Source organism: Cryptomeria japonica, chromosome 3 (assembly GCF_030272615.1).
Source record: "Cryptomeria japonica chromosome 3, Sugi_1.0, whole genome shotgun sequence".
Classification (NCBI taxonomy): domain Eukaryota; kingdom Viridiplantae; phylum Streptophyta; class Pinopsida; order Cupressales; family Cupressaceae; genus Cryptomeria; species Cryptomeria japonica.
In genome coordinates, this window is record NC_081407.1 from 467,398,655 (window position 1) to 467,425,689 (window position 27,035).

Consider the following 27,035-nt stretch of genomic DNA (forward strand, 5'->3'; position numbering starts at 1 on the left):
TAAAGATGTTGAGTTTATAATAATTAACATATTTAGATAGACAACGAATTGATAATAAAAAAGAAAACTCATATCTTGAAAGGGAACACAATAAGGAACCCATGATAGAAATCTAAGTTCAAAATGGGAGGATTGTGTTGCTAGTTAACATAGTACAGGAGAATTATGACGCTAATTGCCATAGTCCACATGTTTTTTTGTTGTATTTTTTGGGAACCTCTGCCTCAAATTGCACTATTCTCCTATACTTTCAAAATGAGCCTATAATATGTATTTGAGCCTTTGATTGATGATGCAATGCTCTTAGGATAATTCCTCCAAGTGTTGATGCAATAACATAATAAAGAATCACAAAATCATCATGAAAACATAATTGAAGACAACCTTGTTGTATCTTGACACTCCTTATACTTAGAAATGTTCTCGAGGGAATTATGAATGCTTGGGAATGAAATTGATAGACATGAGATGATAAAATGAATCATAGTTGATGTCTTATATAGGGATTTCAAGGTATTTTCACTTTTAGGCAGACTTACGCTAGTCATATCCTAACTCCAAGACCATATCTAGAAATATTAATACCGACACATTACTCTCTCAAAATTTCAACAAAAAACATCAAACACTGTTCAATTTTAAATAGTGTCTTGACAAAATAGGTCCAAATTTTAAGGGAAGTGAGATATAGGGCCTTGATACCAAATCTTTAATTTATATTAGGATTTACAATATTTAAGTGGGGGAAAAGGTGCATTGAAATTAAAAATAGGATAGAACCCAGATAAGCTTGAAATGGTATAGGAGAAAGGGCACGTTTGAAGTAAGGGCCCAAAGAGGAGTGCGTTGAAGTTTTAAAGTATGAGATGATTCATGTTCTTGAATTGAGGGTTTAATTAAAGGCATGCCAAAATGCTTAAAGGAATGGGAGAATTAAAATGAGTGTCAAGGAGAGTATGTAATTGGACTCATAATTAAAGGAGTACAATTTATGACATCACGGTAATATCAATATAACTACAAAAAAGATTCATACCAACAACAAAGGAAACTTGTATAAATACAATGTGAATAGAGTTTAGATCCAATGAAGCTCATATATTTTTTCTATATGAGATCATCTTTTGAAATCACTAGGGTTTTTATCCTAGGATTCACATGCTTGAACACAAATGCTCAAAATGAATTTTGAAAGTAATTTGGTTAAGTGTAGATGATGATCATAAATAAAAGCATTTAATTTATTATATCCTCCACAAATAAAATAGATCAACCACCAAGCACACTTGCAACTTCAAATTTGAATAGTGGTCATGGGTGACAAATATTCTACTTTGAAAGTTATGGTGCCAAAAGAAGACTGCTAGAACCAATATGCCATGTGTTACAAATCTAGGAGGGGAATAGAAACACAAGGAATAATATTAGAGTTTAAGGGTCAACCATACCATAATACCTAAGCTATAGGCTAGGGTATTGGGGGTTGAGCAATGAGCATGAAAATAAGGGTAAGTACGAAAGTCCAAAAAATACAATGCCAATAAAAGAGATGGATGGAAGACATGATAGCATGAAAAAGTTTGCAAGTCTAACATAAATAAGGGAAGACAATAGTTTAGAGAAAGGGAATACTTGAGAAGGGAAACACATAGTAGATAGAAACAAGGAAGCCATAAGTACATACCTAATATATAAAAACTTAGATTGACTAGAAATGAGAAATGTCAATATCAAATACAATCCAGTCCTCTTCCTTCAATTTAGTTTCCTACAACATAATAATTTCAGATTCCATACTTACGAGATTGCGTTTAAGCAATCTTTGCTTGTCAGGGGTATTAAGACCCCTGACGTTACATGATGAGATCTTAATTTCTCTGTGGGAAGACACTTCCCCTTCCCACCATATATCATATTAGTGATCTTTGTTTGATTTATTGCATCCCCATATTGATCTCTCATCTCCTTTAAGGACTTCCTACCTCTACCCCTGCCCGCTTTCCCACACTCGGGGGATTCTATATTGAGGCAATCATGTTCCAACCCCAATCAATCCATAGTATCCTCCATATTCATGGAAGGAGGCTCTGCATCCTCCCGCCTCATCGGAGCATCCTGATTATCCATTTGCATAATTATCTCGATAAGCTTCTTTTTCTCCTCCCTAACCTCCTCATTCTTCTCTTCCTTAGAGTCATTCTCCTTTTCAAAACCAATTAGGATCTGTTCCACCTCTTTTTCATGTGGGGAATGAATCCCCATATTTCCCACATCCTCACCTTCCTCCATCTCCTTAACTCCGAGTACCTTAGAGGAAGAAAAAGTAGGGGAACCTCTATATTCCCATTGAACATCCTCATTCAAGGTGTTATCGGGCAGTTTGTCATATTCTAAATAGAAACCCCCCTGATTTTGATTGAATGAAAAATTCAGATTCCTCTCCTCTTGTGTAGGGAAGACCAGATTTGATGTGTCATTACCTTCTCAGGCACTGATCCCTCCAAAAATTTGGCTTCAATGTTGTAGGCTTGTAGAGCAGTGATTAATTCTAACGGCTCTGGTTTTTTCAAGCTAGGATCCATATCTATTAACATCTTTACATTGGTTGAATGTAGGAAGTTTTCCTCTAAAACTATAAAATCACCCATAACATTGCCTATTTCTGAAATGATTTCAAAGTTTAGAAGCTCTACTGGCAAATAGGGAATATTAATCCATCTAGGGTTTCCTTTTTATTTGAAGGAATAAGGATCAAAATTCAATTGCCAATCTAAAAATTCAAAGTTATACCCTTTAAAAGTAAGTGCATGTCCACACAACAATTCTTTTTTCAAATGTTCATCTTTGCAACAGATAAAAAGGATGCTATTAGGAAGAAGTGAGATACTTACCAGACCTGAATATATATCTTTAAACCAGGCCACTATGTTAGATATCATTTGACTGTGCCCTAACCATTTTGCAAAAAGTCCAAACCTTTGGCATTTGTTGATTTGGTCCTCCTTCTGTTTCTTGTTAATGACAAAAGTCATAGCATTAGGGTTTCTCTTTGCCCTACTTTATGGCGAGCTCTGTTCACCACCATTCTTCTTGCTATCAGATTTGTCTGAATTTTGTCTGACCTTCATTTCCGGTGCTGCCCTGTGGTTGTGTAAATTGTTTATTCCTTGGTGCATGCACCTGATGGATGGGCTAATGAACGTGAGAATTTTTCTCCTCCCTGCCTTCTTGTGATATATCTAGGGTTGATTTGGGGTTTTACATAGCGAGCATTCTGCCATGGCTCCTAAATCTCGTTCATTCGTTGTTTATGCTTTTTTTGAAATTACTTGTTGTCAGCCATCCAGATTTGAGGTTACATTTGGTCTTGTTTGAGCCGAATTTTGGATGGGAGCCTTATCTACCCACCTTCCATTATGAAACACCTATTGTGGATGATGGCTGCCATTGATGCCCGCTAATTGAGGGTTTTGATTTAAGATTGGTATACGGTTTGCCCTTGTTGCAGGATAGGGGGAGATACAATTTTACAGAACCCCCTTCCGGTAGCAGAGAAATTTTTTTACCTTCCGCATATTCACATTTACAGAGCTCTTTTTTTTAGTATTATATTATTATTATATAATTTTGATTATGAGTTTTATTATATATTCTACCTACCGTTTATTGTAATTGGCTAAGTTCGAATTGGGGAAAAAAAAATAATATATGCTGGGTAGGTAAGAGATTATATTTTTGAATATTTTGATTGGTTGTTTGGAGGATAGGGTTTGGTTTGGATTTCTTTTATTCAACAGTATGAGCTTTGTGTCGGGTTACCATTCTTGAGTTTTCTTCAGCATTTTGGATTTTGAAGCTTGGATTTTGCCTTGGAAGCTTGTTTTGGATTGTTGGGCACTTCATCAAATTTCCCTTCCATCACTTCTAATCTAGGTTGAAGGTCTTATCCTTTGTATATTTATTTCAAGAACTAGTTTTCTTTGTGTTTGCTGACAATATTGTATGCGGGTGTTTTGGGGAAAAATATTATTTTCTATAGTTAGACTATAGTCTGAGAATGAAATATTTGGTTGCATAAATTATAATATAAGTTCAACTTTATGGTTTGGGAAAATATATTTGGGGAAATGACTTTTGCCGTGAGCGGATGACTCTGTGGATTTCCTGAGTGGGATTTTGTTTCATTTCCTTGAGATTTAGATTTAGTATTTGCATTGTTGAAATTTTGATTTAGTTTTGGAGTTTTTTGGTGGTGTTAGGATTATCCCTGTGAGGTTCTTGGTCTAACAATGTCATAAGAGAGTTCTCTCAGAGATTTTTCCCTTTCTTTCTGAGTGTGCATTTTTGGTTGAGTATGAAATCTATCGTGACCTTATGAGAGTTGTAAATTCATTTTGGTTTGAGTTATTGTGCGAGGAAAGGCATTTTCTTTGAGAGTTTCTTCCTGTAAGATTGAGTGAGTGTTGTGAAGCTTTAGATTGAAAATATTTGGTTATGTTTTATATTATTTCGATTTGTTTATGCCCCTCTGTTGGTATTTTCTAGGTGTCACTATTGTGATTGATTTTGGGACTTAGTTATGTTTTTTATTTTTATTTGGAGTTGTAATTTGAGTCCTTCCGTACAATTTTTGAGTATGTTGTAAATGCGCTAAATCAGAGATCATATACGCTAAAACAGTCAGTAAATGCACTACAAGATTGATCATATGCATAATTTTGTCAATCATATGCACTTCAGAATATAACAAATGCGCTTCAAAATAAGTTAAATGTGTTGCAAAATAGATCAAATGCGCTGCAGGGTGAGTCAGATGCACTACTCTGTGTTGTTTTAGTATTTGTCCAGTTTGGTCAACCTGTGAGGTTATTTTTCGATTTTCCCTTGTACTAGAGGCTTGATTGAGGTTTGTTGATGTTTTTCCAGCTTTGTGATTTATCTGATTTGATGTTATTCAATAATTTTTAAGCTTCGGTATGTTGATAAGCCATAACGTTGAGTTTTTTTACATCTCCAACTTGTTGATAAGCCATGTTGTGAGGATTGATTTGTTGCTCTTGGCCCAGTAAGTTGATGTGACTTACTGTTGATATTCATTTCATGATTGTGGAAGATTTTGATTGACCTTGATATAGCTTTTGAAGCACTATTTTGATATGAGGCTCATTGTTGGTTTATTGTTGTTGCTGGCATTGAATTATTATGGATGTTTCATGGTTTCATGATGTTGCTTATGGATCACTCTTGAATGCTGAATTAGAGCCTCCTTGTTATTATTATTGTTTTGGAACGTGTTAGGGGGAGTTGGCTTCCATGTGATGACCGGGGTCGTGAGAGATAGGCAGTGAGTTGATAAGCGTCCTGTCTAGATCGCCAAGGCACATTGGAAGTTTTCCTTGTTGTAAACAAGTGATAACATTAATAATGAATTAGATGGGTTGGGTAAACCTATTCAAGATAATTAATAGTTTATCCCCAAGACTTGATCCTAGGGAGGATGTTTTAGGATAAGCTTAGGAAGGCCATTGCGGTGGCAAGTCAATCTCCCTTGATTCTCTCATAGGTTGAGATGGCTCCACATGTTTATTGGGGTTATGCCTTGAAGGGTTGTGTTTCTATATTTGGAGGATAGCGTGTGATGACACTCCACTCCTACATGTGTCCTTTGCTTGATTTGTATTTATACCTTGTTTATTGTTACGCCTCTGGGACTTTCTATTTGAGGTCGCCATGTGATTAGTTGTTGTGTTTGTGTGGATGTGATACTTGAGTTGTGAGTCTCTTTGGTAGTTGGTGTCAACTTGGGTCTAGAGTGTGTGTTGGGACCTTGTGTCATCTCCTAGTACGGGGGTGGTTCCACATGGTCGGGTGGTTGGTTCCTTTCTACCATTGGGATGCTCTCATTGGATTCTTATGCGTGGATGTGGATTCTTCTTCATTGCAGCTTATGGATGAATATTGTAGCAAATGAATGTGATTAATATCATGGGTTATGTAATGTAATCATATTGTAGAAGTTGTATATGAGACTATGTATTAGGAGAGCTATGCTCTTGTTGAAATGATCATGTAATTATATAGTAGATGATGTTTAGGAAATGGGCCTATAATTTGTAAGATGGATATTGAGATGTATCAAAATGTAATTATCTTTCAAATGGAATGCAATTCATGTTAATAGATATGTTGTAGATTATCTTGTAATGGTTCGTAAAGGGATTCATGAGTTTTGATATCAAGGTCATGTAATAGGAATTTATGTTAATGTTTAAGATAGAAAAGAATATGAAATTTGATATGGTATTTCAGATGATAATGTAAAAGTAGCTATGTAACTTGCATTTAGTGGATATAAGTATTAGGACTCGTAGTAAGATGAAATCTTTATATGATGTAATGGATTGTAATAATTTATGTTGTAATAAAATGATCTTTGAGTATGGATTTTTATGTAAATATTGAATGAATGTTCTCATTGAAAGGTTGATATTCTTGATAAATGGATACTTCTAGACTGTAAGAATGAATGGGTAGCGTTAAGATGAATAGTTAACCTTAAGGAAATGATATAGATTGTTTTAGTTAATGTGGAATGAGGTTACTACTCAAGTAATAGATTAAGACATGGGTGCATCTCAAAGTATTTGAATATTGTTTATTCATTGGAAATAATGTAATTGGATCTGTTTTTAGGAATTTATCATTATGTGTATGTTATGATTGTTAGATGAGCTTGTAGATTAAAAGTGGAAAAGAACTTATGTAAGTAGGATTGTTGTAGTGTAGGAATTGTAGTTGATAAATGATATTGTGTATGTGACAATGACATTTATATTTATGGTTGTGTTAGAAAGAAACAAGGGACCATGTATAAAATTTAAGAAGTTGTTTAATGAAGGACATTATGGTTATTGTATTATGTACTTAGGAATGATTTTTAGGAAATGTGATCTCATAAGTAATATGGATTCATGTGTAGGCAAGGGAATGCTAATTAAGAAAGGAAATTATGTTTATGCATTATGTAATGGATAATCACTGTATATGTATGATGACCGTGCTAGTAGAAGAAAGGTTAAGAGTTTAGGCACATTTGGATTTGGAGCATAAAATGAACATAAGGAAAAGGGATTGGCCTTTGATTGAAGATATCGACACATCATATTAGTTAAATGAATAAGTAGGTTGCATACCATGAAGGATAGAAGTAAATGAGTTGCATGTGCATAGTTAATGAATAAGAAATACTAAGTGTCGTAATGGAAATGGTTAGATTGTTATTGCTTATGATGGTAGTAAGCAGTGACGTTGAGATACCCTAATGATTTGTTATGTTTGATTCCGCTTGCGTAATTGGTTTATGAGTGTATGTGATATGTTTCATGTTTATAAAGATTATGTGTTAATGGACGATTAATCTTTATTGCATAGTTGTTGATATGTGTTGCATTAGATGTTACTTAAAAAAAAATTCTCCATTAGCATGTTAGTTTGCTTTATTTTCTCTAGGGTATTTTGGTGGGCATTAGAAGAAGTTTTTGAGAGACTTGTAGTGAAATTGTCATTCTTATGGCCAAAATTTTAAAATGAATATTATTAGTGGAGAACGAATCATTTGAACACATGCTTCACAAATTCTTTCCCATCAACATAGTTATTGAAGAACACTCAATTATACTAAGAGGGGCCATCGACATAGTTATTGAAGAGCACCTAATTATACCGAGATTAAAGTGAATCAGTATAAAAATAAACTTTTTATTTTCCAAAACTTAATTAACCACAACAATTATACTTCAAAACTCAATCATCCATAACAATAACACACATACAAGATACAACAATAAGGAACACAAGATGAACACACGATTTATGTGGAACCCTAGTAGGAGAAAACCACAACAAAATATTTCCTTTATAGATCTTCTTGTAGGCACCAACCTACTTTATTAACTCAAATTCTTTTATAGGCACCAACCCACAAGAGACACCAATCCCCTACAACTGGGCACAAAGCCAACAAGAGATACCATTTTTTTTCAATGAGACACACCAACCTCCCGATCTTCTCAAACATAAAGCACTGACCTTTAAAAAAACAACGTGATAAATGTTTGGGAAATTCTTGAAACAACTTCAATTTGTCTACTCAAATCTTCTCATTAACCCCATCAAAATTCGCTTTAAAACCTCTTTCAAAGATCCACCATAAATTTGCTCAAAACATGTCTTATAAATCTTCAATATTTTTGCTCATATAGTTACCATGATCTTGCCTTGAGATTTGCTACAAACTTGGATTAAATCTTGCCCCAAAATTCCAAATTTTACTTCTTTAGATCTGCTCTAAAAATAGGAATGATATCCAATAAATTATTGCTTCTATCTATCAAAACAACCTCTATTTATACCTTGCAAAAATGCCTCTTCATGCAAGAGAGGCGAGTCCTCCAAGAGGATCACCCATATCACCAAAATAATATTTATTTAATTGAAACACCCTTTCAAGGTGGGTATCAACAACAAGAGGGGTCAACCCCCTTAGAAAATCATTTATCTGTGATTAAATCCCCATATTTGGGATGGCTCCATGAGGGGGGTCATCCCATTAATTATATATTTATTTTACATTTTTTAACTCAACAAAGGTCTACCCATGTAAGCAATAAACTATTATATATGCAATTTAATTATCTTTCTTGCTCAACAAAAATCTCAATAATAGTGCATGATCTAATCTCTAATATTTTAGTCTTTTCCTTTGATATCAATAACAATAATTTTCAATAGTTACTTTGTAAATCAATTTCATAAGATTGGGTTTCAATTTTTTTAAGTAAATAGGTTCATATCTATTAAAAACCACAAGAATATTTTTTCAAATATGAAACCTTTACCTTCAATATGTACTATTGATTTCTTACTATCTTCATTAAAACAAACACTTCCTTGGTGTTAGCATTCATTCTGAAATCACTAGACAAGATCTTATTATTATTATTATTGAATCTTTACTTTCAACTTGTAATGCATATTTTTTTTTTGGCTTCTTTATATCTTGTTGTACCTTTGGTTCAATTCTTTCTTCATTTTGTAGGATAAATTTCTCTAGTTCATGCTTTGTAATTGATTCTTTAATAACTTGTTGTGGCTTGCTTTTTTTTTTAATTCCTACTTGACTCTCTTTTGTTGTCATAGAGTTCTTTGATTTAAAAACCTCTTTTTGAATATATCTAAGTAGTAGTCAAAAGTTACTACATATTTGAAAACACTTAGATTTTTCTTGATACTCCTAAAAAATTCTATTGATCTCCTCTACATGAGTGCATCTAGTTTTGATCTTTCTTATTTTAGTGATGTTTAGTTGAAATTTATTTTTCATGCTATTTCAGAGTTGCAACTTTTGATCAAGTAACTTGATCATTCTATCCTGGTTCCTTCACATTTCTATCAAACGTTTATCTTGAATAAGATTTGTATTTTTCCCTTTTGTTAGAGAATTATTTCCACAATACCTATGAACAAATTAATTCAAAAATCTAATTTCTTTTTCACTGAAAAATATCAATATTTTTTATTTATTCTTCAAGCTAGTTAGATCAAAGTTCAAATACCACTCTAATAGCCTATACACTTATTATTAAAAAAATGCTTTGAAACTTATAATCACCTCAACAATTTTTCATATTAAATATTTATCGCTTTTTGATCACCAAGATCCCATAAAGGTGAGCTAGAAGCATAAATTGGATAACTATTAAAATGCATATATATGTTAATTTGCTCATGAAAACTTTGCTAAAAAGATAGTCAATCTATGCAAGGTAAAATGAAACTTCACAATATATTGGAGTTTATTTGTATTAATGAAATGTATTGTAAGATGTTGGAACAAATAAGAAATTATGATGATATAAATGATTATGAAATATGAAATAATTTTTGTATACTAGAAATCCTTTCTACACAATCTCACAAAAATTGAAACAACTACAATCATTCAACATAAATTAGTTATGAAATTAGTCTAGTAGAGTAAAGGAGTTTCATCTTTTGGTCTCAAAATCTAAGGAGTTTCATCTTTAGATTAAATAACAAACACAAATCCTCACAATATAATAATAAAAGTTTGATAAACTAACAAAATATAAATATGAAAAAAGTTGCTTAATTTAAATAGAAGTTGAATTGAAGAACTAACTTAGATGTCCAAACTCTCAACACCCAAAATAAGCTAACAATGAAATAGAAGATACTTCCTTTTCATGCATAACCTTTTCATTTTATGATTATTTTTCATTTTATGCATGCATAATTTTTCAATGCTTATTTCAATTTCTACTCATAGATTTTTACACCATGATTTAGTTAAAGAAGAGATTATATATTTTTTAATTAAATTGATTCTATGACTGTAACTAAATTTTACAAATAACAAACAATCATGCAAATAATCGATATTATTTTATTTTAATATTTTATTTTAATTTCTCCATGATGCTTAAAAAATTGTTCTATACTCTTATATACTTCTAGATCTAGAATAAACTCGTCATATAGTTGTTGTAGGTATTCTCTCCAAACTAAATTGATACGTGGCATGGATTCCGAGATCGAATGATTTATTAATTAAGCAAATTTGGAATTATTCAGCGATTATGTTAGTAAATAATAATAAAAGAAAAGTATCAAGTCCCTTTCAGTTACCAATACTTGTAAGCTAGTTATTGTTGAATTATATGTAGCTCTCATCTGTCATATGTACCTGAATCAATGATACCCCATTCGATCTCTTTCCAAAAGAGAAAACCAACTAACATCGATTTAAAAATCCTTACATCAAGAATGCGCGACCTCGTTACATTCACGCATAGATGATTTCTCATGTACCTCGAACAATTAATGATAAAAAGGGCAGCCGAACAACCTATTTTTCCTCGGTGCAGGGTGATTCTGGTACAGGCGGTGGGAATCCTGGTTTGTGTTAAATCCTTGGAGTTTGTATATTGTGTTTTAATGGTATTTAGAAATTTGAGTGGTAGGTGAAGTTGCAGGAACAGGCAGACATACCCATATGATTTGATGTTGTGTTGAATGAAAAGATTGAAGGTGGAAAAAAATGGCGTCTTGGTCATGGGCAGTGGTGTTGGCAGTGGGAGTGGTGATATACGGAATGGTGGGGGAAGTGGCTCACAGGAGAATACTCATGAAGCATGTCGAACCCTTGCCCGCTGATGCGCCTCCTGATCGATTCTCGGAGGGGAGAGCCATGCACCACCTCTCCCGCCTCGTCCAAGACATCGGCATTCGACAGGAGGGGAGCCCCGGCCTCGAGCAAGCTGCTGTCTACATCCGCGACCAGCTCCTCCAACTCGCCACCCACGCCTCCTCCAACGTTAGGTATATCTAAAGTCATCTTTTTATGCTTTTCGAACTCTATTGAATGATATTAAATTTTTTAGATTTAACAGAGATATATTATCATGCTGCTTGAATGCTTGAGACCTGTGGGGAAGGGAATTGTGGTGGGTTTAATATTCTGCGATGTTGGTGGTAGAATGATCCTTTTCGATGGAGTCAAACTGAAGGCTTTCCACTAGCAACAGACATTGACTCGGAATTGGTTATTTCTGGTTTGTAGAGGGGAGGTATGTTGTAATGCTGTAGGAAAGTAAAGAAGCTAGGTTTCAACATTGTTAACGAGAGCTCAGTAGGGAGCAAATTGGATAACTAATCTAGTTGGTTGATTGTCTACTGTCATTGGGTACTGAATTTTCAACATCGTCATTGAGAGCTTAGGGTGCAAATTGGATAACTAATCTAGTTGGTTGATTACCTGCTGTCAATGGGAACTGAATTTCAACATTGTAATTGAGAGCTTAATAGTGTGCAAATTGGATAACTAATCTTGTTGATTTATTACCTTCTATTAATGGGAACCAAACCCAATAGGCTACCCAGATCTGAATTGATTTGCCAAGCTCCCTTGCAAAGGTTAATTTCTTATTTACAGAGAGCGATATTTCATTTCAATCCATTGGGTATACGGTCCAAGGATGCAGATGCTTAATCATTCATGCTTGGTCAATGGTACTGATATCATGGCCACGATTAGCATCCTTGCCAGTATCATTAAAATCTGTTGATTATGCGAGTATCAAGAGGAACGATCCTATTGATGCTATGCCATATCTGGATTCCCATTTTCTTTCCCATGTGGTGCTCTTTAGTCCTTGCCTTCTTAGCTTGTCTTTTAGTTCATGTGATTTGTCTGTCTGTTACAGTGGCAACAGTCTGTTTGCTCTTTGCCTTCATCCAGGGATTTCACTCATGGATCTAATGAGACGGGCAATCCCACTGTGCAAGCTGGCTCTAAGGTTATCCCTATCCCATTTAGTACTTGAAGGCTGTGAGAGTCCAACTTATCTCAATGCTAGAGGATGTGTTTTTTGCCATAAAACAGTAACTTAATTTTTCAAAAGAGGGGTTTGAGGTCTAACAGCATACTAAGTGTACAAAGTGCTTCGGGATATATAAAACAAAAATGTAAAAAATGGTGTGGATTATTGGGTTTTACGCATTTTCATGCGGCACGAAGCCCAGCATGTATCTGTGCTTTCACTGAGTGTAAGGAGTGACTGGACATGGACATGATTCCTAGCTTATGCTTGATTCTATGAAGTTTTTTTTAATATTTTATTATTATATCAATGCATGCCAAATTTTTATTGTTCCTTTTAGAATAGAATCAGTGCCCTTACAGATTGAACTGATTGGTTGTATTTTGCAATATTCAAAATCGGCTTAATCTAAAGTGCTATTCTTGGCAGAATCAGTATTATTGGTTTAACTTATAGGCAGGGTGGATAGAGAAATCGTTTGCATGATATAATTATTTTTATATGTATCAAGTTCATGGATTATGTACGAATATGCTTAACTTTATTCCTCAGGTAGGTTGTTCTGATTGGTTTATATCAATTTTTTTCCGGTCCCACAAACTCATCTTTCCATCTCTTAAAAGTGAGAATACATTCCTACATTATTGAAGTGAATGAAACATCTTGCAGAGTGGAGCCCTTAGGGCTCAACATTGTATTGCCAGTTCCCCTCAATTTGGATTTGGAATGCTATCTGATGGTAAACACTAAATAATTGGAACTTAGGTGTATTATAGGGGAGCCAATTAGTGAAAAACAATTCTAGCATGAAATACTTAAATTTTGGAACAAAATGAACAATGATCAAATTGAGATAAAGATTTACCTCAAGAGAATGGTTTTGATTATAAGATTAACTACTAATTTATTGATATTAAAGGTATGTGCAAATATTTATATCCTCAAGAGTACCAACTCCTAATTTTCACCAAAAAGATCCCATTTATTTTTGGCTGAATCAAGACAATTGGAGAAGTATCCATCTAGCAAGCACCGACAAGATTCTCAATTAGCATTGCAACCCTAAAGTGATCTCATCATCTTCTGAAGTGTCTTTAACCAACAAGTTGCACTCAATACAAAACAGTGCTCCCCCAACTACAGTGTGGCCTCACATGTCATTTCCATGGGGTAGCTCAAACACACAAGACCACCCATCCATCAAAAGCACTAAAGAGGCTGCAGGTGATGAGAGCCAAATATTTCTATCCTCAACAATACCAACTCCTAATTTTCACCAAAAAGTTCCAATAATTATTTGGCTGTATCAAGACAATTGGAGAAGTATTCATCTAGCAAGCACCGACAGGATTCTCAGTTAGCATTGCAACCCTAAAGTGCTCTCATCATCTTCTGAAGTGTCTTTAACCAACAAGTCACACTTGATATTAAACAATGCTCTCCCAACTACAGTGTGGCCTCACATCGCGTTCATGGCTACCTAGCGAGGAGTACAAGGTAGAATAACAGTTAAAACCAAGTGGTTCTATGTATGCCCTTCCACATGCTATTCCTTAGCCAATGACAAATTGGGCCAACATACTGCCCTTTGTTACTATCATAGCACCGAGAATTGTTTGTGTCACATGGGCTGAGCTGAGGCAAGAATGCTTCTTATGTCCTGCAAATGGTGATTGGGTCCTATGATGCCTCTTCATGGATGAACCAAATGTTTCTATCGTCAACAATACCAACTTCTAGTTTTCACCAAAAGGATCCCATTTTTTTTGTCTGTATCATGACAATTGGAGAAGTATCCATCTAGCAAGCATCAACAGGATTCTCAGTTAGCATTGCAACCCTAAAGTGATCTCATCATCTTCTGAAGTGTCCTTAACCAACAAATCACACTTGATACAAAACAATGCTCTCCCAACGCCTTGCATCGTCTTCATGGCTGCTTAGCAAGGAGTACAGGGTAGAATAACAGTTAAAACCAAGTGGTTCTATGATGCCCTTCCTCATGCTATTTCTTAGCCAATGACAAATTGGGCCAACGTACTGTCCTACGTTATTATCATAGCACTGAGAACTGTGTGCATCACATGGGCTGATTTGAGGCAAGAATGCCTCTTATGTCCTGCAAATGGTGATTGGGTCCTATGATGCCTTTTCATAGATGAACCAAAGCACATATAGTGTGTGTTCTGATCTATTTGTCTTTTGAAGTATTTCTTAATAACATGCCTTGCATTGCCACAATTGTGAAATGTTCCACATGTTTTCTCCTTCTTGCTACTGCCACGAGAGAGCTTTGAAGACTTTGATTCCTTTTTCCCAAGGGAATCCACTGCAGGTTTTTCATGATAAGAACACTACCTTGATCATTTTTGCTCCTCAAATGGTCTAAACTTGGCAGAAGTAGGCCCATAATCAGCATGAACATTAACAAATGACCTGCACCATGATCACATCAATATGATCTACAACATCATCATCATCAATATGATCCAATCATGATCATCATCAGTATGATCAACAACAGGATTAGCATCGACATAAGAACAATACCAGAATTCAGAAGATTATGAGTAGAAACAACAGCAGAATCGGTTGAACTGGAAGTGCCAATACAATGCTTTGCATGCCTCTGAACATCTTCACACTTCTTCCTTACTTAGGAAGCTCCTCTAAAAGGTGTGAATTAATAAAAAACAAGTACTTTATGTTAATCCTATGAGGATCCCGTTAATACTGAGAGGGCGGGGGGGGGGGGGGTGAATCAGTATTAATACGAATTTACAAGATTAAGCCAAAATCAAACTTATATCAGATCTGAAATCATTTATCAAATATCTCAACTTCTTTTATCAGATCTAACATTCTCTTTATCAGATTTGCTAACACATTAATCAAATCATTTACCACATCTATCAATTCTTTCACCACTTAAGCAGTCATATAAATTTGATCATTTACCAACTCATTATCCTCATCTATTAGATCAAACACTTTCTATACCAACTCTTATCAGTACCGGCAACCTTTGATAAACCTCTAATAATACATCATAACCAGTGTACTTAGAAATAGTGCATGAAATGTAACATAAACAAGAACATCACAAGAAAAACATTCCACACATGAACACCATAATTTTTGATGTGGAAACCTAAATAGGGAAAAACCACGGTGGGAGTTGGTACCCACAAATATTTGTACTCTTTTGAAGTACGCCCTGTTAGGAGCTTACAATACGCCCTGTTAGGAGTCACCCGGTTAAGGGATTTGCCTAGCAACCCGATTAGGAGCTTGATGATCTGTTAGGATCAACCTCGTGAGAGGATTTGCCACTCTTTTTGAGAGTTGTTTTGTTAGGGGACTTAAATGTTTAAGGCCTGTTAGGACCTACCCAGTTAAGGGATTTAACTTGCTGCAACTGTTAGGGAACAACAGTGAAAAAGTGATCTGTTACTTGCACTTATCAGCTTGCTAGATCAGATCCAGTTATGCTCAACACTCTGCAACTCTTAGGCAGATCTCACACTTCTCTTGGAGGGCTCGACACATTCTCTTAAGACCACCCACACAATAAACATCAACTGTGCCATCCTAAATAGCCATCTCAACTAGGTTGGCCACTAAACCCTAATTACATCATGAAATTACAATCCAAATCATAAGAGATCATCTCGGATCAATATACAAATCATTACATCAAATTACAATGCAATATCAACCGTTGGTTGATCGAAACCCATCATGAAAATCCGATCTGTACCAAAGTCAAAACCTCAAAACACTCCACTAAGCGTTTCCCTGTTTCCCCAGAAATTCTTCCTTGAATCTTGCCAAAACAGTAATCAAACATTTCATGCGGGTTGTGCCGTGTTACCACCTTCATGTAGACTTGCCGTCGATCACTGCCATAACAAAAATCATTACCGGTTTGATGATTTCTTCACTGGTCCTTAAAACCTACTAAAACCCTAGCAAAACTTCATCAGAAATTAGAAACAAGCCTTCTGGTAGTCATCACAAGTTTTGGTTCCGGTCAGATACTCTTTTCCATGATACAAGCTCACATTCCAAACTGCAAAACACCAATCATCGCCGATTGCCCAATTCAACTAAAACATCTCTGCTTTACTAGTTAAAGTCCTAATTCACAGTCTTCTGTTCTTTTTCGGTAAACCTTGTCTTCTGGTAAACCAAATCACTTAGATGACAAAACAAAACATCAGGAACATTAGTAATCATCATTTGACATCAGTTGCCATCAATGACAACACAAATAACTGATCAAGTCATCTAATCACAAAATCTCAATCTCTTCTTCACAAAAAGTCTTCTATCCTCTACCGGTGCAGTCATCAGTCTTAAACTGCATCACCTGCATCATCTCATTCTGCATCAGTTATGCCAAATGCCAACACTTTAGGTATCCTAAATACATGAACTCATTGTTTAAGTTTTCAGTTACACATCAGCAACGCGTTGTTCATAATCATAGTACAACTGACCTCTTTAAATCGAATCACCAATCCAGTGACCTATAAGGTAAAGTCGATGTGGTATAAATTCACTCACCCTAAATATAGGCATTAAAACACTATTACATCAATGATCAATGTTTCACTTACAGGCATTAAAACATTATAAAACATAATTACAATGTAACTTTAATATTTTAACATGATTCAATGTCCAAGCTGACTGGTTATGTTGGCATAAATGGGAAAAAATTGGTCTAATGACTCTTAGGCGCATGTTAGCCACTCAACTCAATTTTTTTTGAAATTTCACCAATTTTTTCCCTTGGCCATTTAACACTGTTCAGATGATGCCATTTGGGACTACCAAATCAATGCTATGTCGCTGCCAATTCCAACAAAATTTCATGGAGAAGGCTAATGGGAGCTAACACCCAAAATTCTTCCTTGAGTGCCTTCATGCTAGTGAGATTGTCAAGTGGGCTATACATGATCGCTTTATAGTGCAACTGTTTTAACAATTGCTGGTGGTAATGCTGCCGTTGTTTGCCCTTAGTTCTGACTGTGACAGTGTAATGTTCCCTAATTAGTTACACTCTAAATTAACCCGAAGTTACCCAAATCTAAAAGATAGGTAATTAAGTTTTATGGACGTACCTTTGTATACTGGTTTCTGCAACAAAAATTAGAGAACGCATGAAATAATACTTGTAAAACTGAAACAAATACCAATGAAATTATATTAAATGATATCAATTCTGCTATATTAGTTACTGTTTAGAATTACAATTTGTTGGGTATAATTAGTTTATTATATAAAGTTAGATTGAAGGTCAGTTACCAGTTAATTCCTTAGCCCATTAGGGTAGGCTAGTTGGATAGGGTGTCAAAGAAACCATTCCTCCTAGCTCCAAGTGGCAGGTGTTAGGCATCCATCATGGAGTGGCGTACTTAAGAGAGAGTCCCTCATTTACAATGAATCATTCATTATATTTATTCATTTCATCACATTATGATAATCATTTATTCCTGACATGGATAGGATGGGGCCTCCCTCCCTCGTTTTCAAGCTCTCCAAAATTATTCTCTTCAAAAGCAGCTTCGTTAGCAACCGGAACTCTTCTCTTTGAAAAGGTATTACTTATTAATGAAAGCATCCGATTTACCAGAAACTCTTACGGTTTTTCCTTGCGGATTGCAGTAGTGCTGTGTATTGGATTATCACCAAAGTTTTCTGTCAGTGTTACTTTGCATCAGCATTAACCACTTATTGTCATTATCCCATTATAATCAGTTTGTTATTCCTTTTATTATAAGAATTTACAGTACTACCATAATTCATGTAATCTGAATCTGATTGTATTATGTATTCCTGAGATTATGTACATATATATATATATATTATGTCTGACAGTACTGTTATTTTAATGCTGTTTGAATAAATGGATATAATTTACCCTTTTAACTTAATATGATATTAACTGTCATTGACTTGATTAAGAACATCTCCCTTTAATTTATATTCATTGGTGCACAGATCTGGATTTAAATATGTATATCATACTGGCTGATAAATACTCTAATGCTAACTCAGAAAATTTATGCTTATACGTACCTTTGACTGGTTCTGACTGCTCTTTTTCCCCTTACTGGCAGACGCAGGTATTTTCTTCCGTGCTTTCTTCTTGCGGACCTACTTGCTGGTCCTGTGCGAATTCTTCTTTTCTATCTCCTTTCTTCTTCCTTATGGTCTTGGTGGATATCGAGCCTACACCTTTCTCTATTCCCCTTAGCTATATTTTCAATCAGTTGCAGCCCCTCCATCTTTTTCTAGCCTGATGTTTTGACCATTATAATATATGTGACATTCCATGATACTTATTCCTTGGAGGTCATACTTCATTTTTATCCCCTCACAAAGAGGCATGACTCCTATTATTAACAACGGTTTGCAAGCAAGTTGTGTCTTTGCCTTCGTGTCTTTTGATTATGTTCTCTATTGATTAGACATCCTTGCTAATCGCTACCTCCATCTCTTCTCATGGAATATCGATCTTGTGATAGGTAACATTCCATTAATAATATCGATGCCCGAAGATACTATTATTACTCCTAATGTTCCATCTCACCGTTGGCTGATAAACCACCATCTTAACATTGCTTTGTTCTCTTAATCCTCACTGACTAACCCCAAGTGGCGATACTTGGTATTTTAATAGGCTTTCTTGACTTAGTCTTTTACATCTCCTTACGTATTGCTTGGAATGTACACCCTTGGCCACCTTCTAATTGCGAATCTACCTTCTAATTGCGAATCTTACGTAGCATTGAAGAAGATTCCAACTGTTGGTCACGGTTATTAATTATCGGCACTTATTTATAATCGTATCTTGTTGTTTATTGATATTTGTTATCACGTTGACTGATTCTATTCTTCTCTTAATTCATCAATACATTGACGCCTTAACTATTAATCGATACTTAGCATCTTGTTTTCTTAATTGAATTGTTGAAGAGACCGTATGCTATTACAATTTGGAGTCTTTCTTTCAAATTCGTCTCCTTAGGAGACTTCCTGAATTTGAACCATCTCAGCGAACTGTGTTATGAGGATTAATTTTAGACTAGTTTGTTTAGGAATATCACATTGGTTCATTGTTTTGGCCTAGTGTCCATAGTCGGGACATGACAGACAGTCATCACTGCTTGTCTCTCTTGCCCCACCTTGCAATGTAATTTGATGTTTCACTACTGATTGGTTTTACATGGTCTCCAATGTGACCCTTGCTAAAGCCTGAAATATATTGGGGAGATTATGGAGCTCTAAATGGATGAATTTTGCAGAAACAAAAAATGGAGTTCTATTAACATTTTGTGAGCATCCAAATATGTAATCAGATATGGAAAATGTTGTATTCAAATAGGAAATCCTCTAGAAGCCCCAATTTTCCCACTTAGATAAAATGTTGAGCTAGTAGATCTTGACAAACCCAATCCTCTTCAAACAAGTTTCTTTTGCCTATAAATTCTTTTTGGAATCGAGATCTAGGATCTAAATATCTCCCATTTCCATGAATTTCATTGGATCTATAGAGTTTTAGTTCTTAAGCTTTGGTACCATGCGAGATTTAGAAACATAGGTCCATAATCTATAATCAAACAGGCATAAACTCTGTAAGCATAAGACAGAACACCAATGGATTGTGGTGTCAAGTGAGACCAAAAGATGAAAATCACTATATAAAATGGAATAAATGATTACAATAACGGATAATAAGGTGGGAGTTATTTCCTCTGTTCATACACCTGTAACAAGTTACAATAGGGTAGGTTAACCCATTAAGGCACCACCCTGATATAATAATGAGAGCAATTTATGCATGTAAGGTATGTGATGTCCCCACGCAAGACTTTGTCCAGTATTATTAAGAAAGCTCCTTGTATTATGAGAATAAGGGAAAACGGATATATGATCCTGATCAATAAGACCAAAATCATAAAGACTTACAAGCATCCAAAGACCATCTATATAAAATAATGATTACCAATGACTAAGAACAGTAACTTAGCGATCTGCTGGAAAGCTGACAGACTCTATTTTGACTTGCGATGAATATAATGCTTAGTGGTGGTCATCAGATGAAAGAGGTCGGAGAGGATATATTAAGAAAAATCATCATACACAGGCAGCTAATGAAGATCTCATAATTATCCATCAGTTATTTTCACCATGAAGGGGAGATATTAGAAAGAGCTTCATCGAGTATCATCTACCGCCGAGTAGAGCAGCAAGTTGGAGCTTATCTTCATCGAGCAAAGTCGGATAGTAAACAACGACTAAATAGAATCAGTACAGATGTATAAACAGTCAGCGAACATTTAGTATATCGACCATATATGAAGACCCATCTTCATAGACAGGTCATCCCCTGGATATCGATTATGCTAAGGAGGTGATCAAGAAGGTATATTAATGGAGAAATGCGATACGGATCAACAAGAGTGAGGAGACCAATGAATGGTAAAAGGATGGTAAGCGAGGGACCAATATCGATAATCATATGAAGGAAGACAAATCAAAAGATAAAGATAATTACCAAGCGACAGCATTAATAATATTATCTCGATCAATGGAAATATCCGTTAATTAAAAGACAGCGACTGGCCAAGAATTTAATCATCGGGATAATAGTATCTAAGGGTTGATAAATGAAGAAAACCATACAAAGTTGTAGCCCTGTATGGTGGTACCCATTTGAAGAAGTAGAAGATGATCATCAAAGTGAGCCTCCGCTAATGATTAACATTCCTAAATCTATCACCAATTATAATTAAGAGAGACACCGATTATGAAAGTCTAAATCAATACTTATCATCAAATGATGCGATTAGGTGGTAATAACGAATAGGCATGAGTCATGTCTTTTGCCACAACTTATCATTCCAATTACAATTTATAAGAAGGCACTCAGAATAACTTCAAGGGAGATAGATACGGGAGTGAATGCAATATATAGAAGATTAATTTTGAAGTGAATACGAAAGATTATAAGGACGAGATGGTGATATCTTGGTATCCCACTAGTGACCAGAATTATATCAGTTTCAAAGGCGTAGTAGGGAAATATGTGAAGAATAAACATTAAAGAAAAATATGAAATGCAATTCAGATTTATATCAAAATACATAAAATTGTTAATATTGTGGAGGGAAGAATATACAATACATTGCTATAGAGCAGAAATTGGAGGAAGACATAGCCACATTTATGATCAGATTTTTGGGGAGAGATATTACTATATTTATGATCAGCTCAAATCAGAGGAGACTATCGAGATAAGTTCTATCCTTCAAACTATTTCTAGAGTTTTAAGTTAAATATTTTAATGAAACATATTCAGTTCAAAAAAAAATATATCATTTATATATTATAAACTCTCGTCTTAAGTAAAAATCTTGTTTCAGGGCTAAAATTAAGGTAAATCCCAAAAGGGGACATTACAAGGTATGTTTACATATGCGTGTTACACTTACAAGCTACATATTACCTAATGGTATGCCACAAGTAATGGTAACTCAAATGTCCCAATAGGAGTTTCTCACAATCTTTTAGGGACCAAACTTTGCTTAATAGAATTTGACACCCTATCATAATGTTGCAAATGACTCAAGCTTTCTGAATTGGGTTGTTTGTAGCTAGGGATGCAAATTTATACCTCTGGCAACGTGGCCCAGTAGTTTTTTTGTATGATATGAGAACATTGTCCTGAATTGCTATATGAATTAGATGCTCCTTGGGAAGCAGTGGGACTTAATTGCTTCTAGTTTTAATTATTGATGAGCATAAATAATAAAAGTGTATAGTTTACAATTGTCTCTTTTGCGTTTGAGTGAGGCAATCTATCCAAAATTCATTTTCACTGATTGCAAATAATCTTGAGTAGAGATGAGGAAACCAACATTTAGAATTGTTGCGGTTGTACATTTTGCACAATTCACAAGGATGAAGATTCCAATATCTACTGAACTCGTGATCCCTTCTACTTCAATAATTCCAAGTTGTTCAACATCAACTATGTTTGCATGTAGATATGCTTTAATGGAATTGGAACTTGTGGTGGACTAAGAATTTTCTCTGGTCTAAATGGGACCAAAATTCTTCAGTGTAGTTTCTATTTCAAGTAGTTTTGAAATTCCTTGACCTTCTTTTCTATGACCTTGACTAATGTACTCTATTTAGTATTTTCTTTAATAGATTGTAGCCAATGCCATTGTTGTGCCCCTAAAAATCTGGCAAATTAAAATGGGGAATGATAGAATCTTGAGGAATTGGAATCATGTATCATGTCTTATTTTGTTCTTGTCTATGCATCTGCAACATGTGATTTCTTCTCTTTCATCTCTTCAAATTTTTCCTATGGTATGGCCAGATTTTGTTGAATTTCATCACAAACCACCTCATTTTTGGCTAGTTCTTGTTGAAGCTCGTGGATGGCTCAGGTTCACCTTTCCTCTACTTAACACAATCCTTGAACAAGAGGATTTTCAAATGGAGAGAGATTCTTTTTGCCATTTCTATAATTAACTCCATAATGATGTTTAGGTTATTCTGCAACTGTTGGTTCTCATCCCTCGTGTTATTTTCTTCAAGGAGCTACCTATATTCATTATGCAGTGCTGATAAGAAATCTGCATCAACGATATGTTTCATGTGATTCTTCTTGCTTTCCTTTCCATGACTGTTGCAAGATGACTTCAAGTGCATGAAAATTGTCCTTTGATACTTCCGATTGGATTGGAAATTTGTTGGACACCAAACTAATGTTTGGAATTAAGATGTGTTATAGATGGAAGCAATTAATTACAACAATTACAGCATGAAAATAAGTAGGGAATGCTTTTGAAATGAATCATGATGGATGGAGATAAAAATATAGACAAAGGTGACAGATTTTGAATAAAACAAATATAAGTATTAACTCATTGATATAAGAGGAGTGTATGGCTATTCTTGAGAAGAAATGTAAGCTAGCTCTCTTTTATTATTAGAAAATAAGGTAAATCTTTGAGAAGAAATTTGAAGTTACCAGCCTTTGGTTAAGTCCAAAGAGGTAGCAACCTTTGAGAAGAGATTTGTAGCTACCACAGTCTATTCATGGTTTGTGATGCTCTGCTGCATGTTAGTAAACAGATCTCTCTTTATGAACATTTATTAAATTTAATTCCATTTGCCCGATTGATAAAGACAGAGCTACTAACAGTCGTAGAGATCACCTTTGCATTGGATCTTCCCCTGCGTTTGTGTCATGTCCCCTCCTTGATCGTTATACATAACATAAATATAACAATTATTATTATTAATATAATATTTATCAACAAATAATTATTTAAAATTTATTCAATATTTATTTATTATTTATAATATTCTTGAAATATTCAAATAAAACAAATAATAATAATATAATAATATAAATAAATAAAAAAGTAATAATAAAATATAATATTTATTAAGACAACTAAAATGGAAGAAATCTGAACACAGACAGCATCCAAGCATTGAGAATCAAAAGCAATTAATGGACATTGATGATCATATTAATCATCATGCAAAGAGTGATTAAATAAAGAGCAGTATTTATGAAGACGGATCTATTATATGGGGGATAAACAGCGATGAATATATCTCAAGAAATTGATTAATGTTGGAGAGTTTAGGAATACCAATTAATATACCAATATCAACTCCAGTCAACAAAATCGGCGGCTTCACTAATTACCATTGCCGGCCTTAAGGGATGGAAGCACATCAGTGCAAAGTTTTAGTGTTTAAACAATAATAATATTTGATATGTTTTGATCAATAATAATATTTAATGATTGATTGAATTAGTTAAAACACTTGAACGATTAAACAATGGTAATTAGCACCAATAATAGTAATGATGAGAGAGTGGCTTAGTTGTAAGAAGAGTTGCGTTGGACCAGGTAGGGAGAAGGAATATATAACAGGTAGGGAGAAGGAATATATAGGATCTGCAACCATCGAATGGGTGGAATCAGATCAGAACTGTTATTAAGTTACAGGCAGTGTCCTCCTCGTCCTTAGTGGTATGTATAGAGACGTGCTTAGTATGGATGATTAATATAGAAGGCTGCTAATGTTCCTATGCAGAATTTAATAATATTATGAATATTAATAATGATATAATAATTATAAATTATTATAGTACTATCTAGTAACTACTCTGCAGTAATTAATAATATCTGAAAATAGAAGGAAATATATATAATGCTTTGATTCGGACAAATAAATAATAGAATATAAATCTGAAGTATTATTAAGTAAATATCAGGAAGAAGAATATGTTTTTCTGTTACTACTGTCTGTGTTTAAGAAGTTGGGAAAGGAGATGTTCCTAATAGGGGACATTACAATTGGTTTGACACTTGCAATAAGAACTATGGATGTATGATAGATGACCAATTTATTTATTAATAGTTAATTGATTGAGCTGCGGAATATCACTGATTTGATTCATGCTAAGGTTGAATTGTCTCCTAATATATTTAGTTTGAGTTATAAGTATATTGATATAGATTAATTATGGCTAAAACTTGCCTAAACCTAGTAGGGGACATTATAGCTTAATGAATGGTCAAAAGGCATGAAATAAAAAGTTGTGATTCCCTCAAACATGATATATAAAAAGGAGAGAAGAGAATTCATTTGGGGAGAAAAGGGATGAAGGAAGAAAGAAGGGAGCAAAGGAACTAAGGAAGCATTAATGGGAAGAAGATAAGGATGTGACTCTTTAAAAGAGACGGCAACGATGAAGGGTTGTGACCCATTTGAAGGGTGGTAATTGTGAAAGGTTGTGACCATTATGAAGAGGTGTGACTCTCTCTCACATTGGAGGATATAAAGGCGAGAAGTTTTCACTTTTCATTTGAGGAGATAAAAAAAGGGAGATCAATTTGGGGAATAATATATTATTCTCAAGGGCAACAATGAAAAGGGGTGACTCGATCCTTATGAAAGGTGGTAACCCCTCCACCAATAAGGTTTAAAAGAGAATTCATTCCAAGCATTGAAGGGGACTTATCAATCAATGGAGGAAATCAATACAATTAACATCAATTCTCCTAAAAATGCAAAGAATCTTCAGCAATCAAATACATATTGAACCATTCAGCAATAGCACTCATCCAAGAGAGCAGCGTTCAGCTTTCAAAGAGGGAAACAACATCGAATTGAATCTGCCCAAATTATCACAACAGACTGAAAATACATAACCTGCAATAATTATACAAGTATAGTGGGCAAGATTTAGTGTCCTCCCAAAAGGGGACATTACAAGTATCTTATTTCAACTTCTTCTTCCATGTATACTAATAACTTTTTCACCATAGTAGAAGAATACCTCATGTCTATTATTGTCAATTTGTTGAAAGGAGAAAATGAACCTCTTGAATGTCTGTCTTGCATCCTATATTCTATTTTTGCAACCATCACCATTTAAGACCAACATTGCAGGTTGTATGTATGCCCTCACATACTGAATGTTACACCACTTTCACAATTGCTCATAATATGATATATCCGCTTGAATATTTTGCAGTTTTAAACACAAGGAATTGCACTCGTTTACATTATCATAAGAAAATTCCAGCAAACTCAATCACTTGTTCAGCGGGAGTATTTGATAACAACTTGGAAAAACTTACTGAAAATGAAGAGAATACAACTTGGCAGTATATCCAACCACTTCCACTTTTCAGCGTGTAATACAAAACTAAACTCGACCACTGATTCAGTGGAACTGTAAATAACAAATTCTGTAAAGTAATAGAATATGAATTTGGTGGTAAATCAGCCACTTCCACTTATTCAGTGGGTAACAAGGTAAGCTTCAAATTTGAAAATTAAAGAACGCCGCTTAGGACTACTATAACATCGGATTACATTAAAGCTAACAATGAAGCATCACGAGAAAACATTGCTACTAAAATCCATGAAGTTAGAGAATCAATCCTAAACTCAAAACTGATAATTTATATTGAAAATCAGGATTTTAGAACAGCAATACCCAATCTGATATGCAACAGCTGTAAACTGATTTTTCCAACCAGCAACACGAATATGGCATGAATCCCAATGCAGCCCAGGAAAGATGGTACGGCCAGCAAGAAGGTATGGCTGACAACAAAAATCAATGTCTCCACCAAAAGTCACGATACCTTGGGCATAGGAGCGCCCATATCCAAGGAAAAGAACAAGTTAGTACCCACAAAAATCTATTCAAACATCTAGTTGGTAGGAATATAACTTCAAATCAGCATAGAGGGTTTTCACACCTCAAGATCCAAGCAAATTTCACTCACACTAGTTAGGAAACATCAAATCCACACAAAATTGAAATCTCCGTTGGAATACCTTGGCAACCTCTGGATGAAGCTGCACCACACTCAGCTAGGAGTTATCTTTCAAACTCGAAACTGGAAGAAGCTAGGAGGCACTCAACCCCAAAGCAAGAGTCTCTGAAAATATTTCAGCAACACTTCGTTATCAAAATAGTAGCATCCCCAAATGAGCCTCTCTAACCTGCTTTTATAGTTCTCTCAAATGGATCAACCCTCTTCTCCAAGCCATGTGGGACTAAAA

General features: G+C 34.7%; 1 protein-coding gene across 2 annotated transcripts in view; it reads left to right on the top strand.

The window, feature by feature from the left end:
• The first annotated feature begins 10,692 nt into the window (after positions 1 to 10,692).
• LOC131041381 (uncharacterized) overlaps positions 10,693 to 27,035 on the top strand; it is a 145,608-nt gene continuing 129,265 nt past the window's right edge. Inside the window, exons 1-2 of one of the 2 annotated variants that reach the window (XM_057974432.2) lie at positions 10,693 to 10,977; positions 11,103 to 11,400. In XM_057974432.2, coding sequence (XP_057830415.2) covers positions 11,120 to 11,400 — 281 coding nt within the window. In that variant the 5' untranslated portion in view covers positions 10,693 to 10,977; positions 11,103 to 11,119. Of the gene's footprint in view, positions 11,401 to 27,035 lie in introns of both variants that reach the window. The other variant, XM_057974433.2, reaches the window with a different exon arrangement.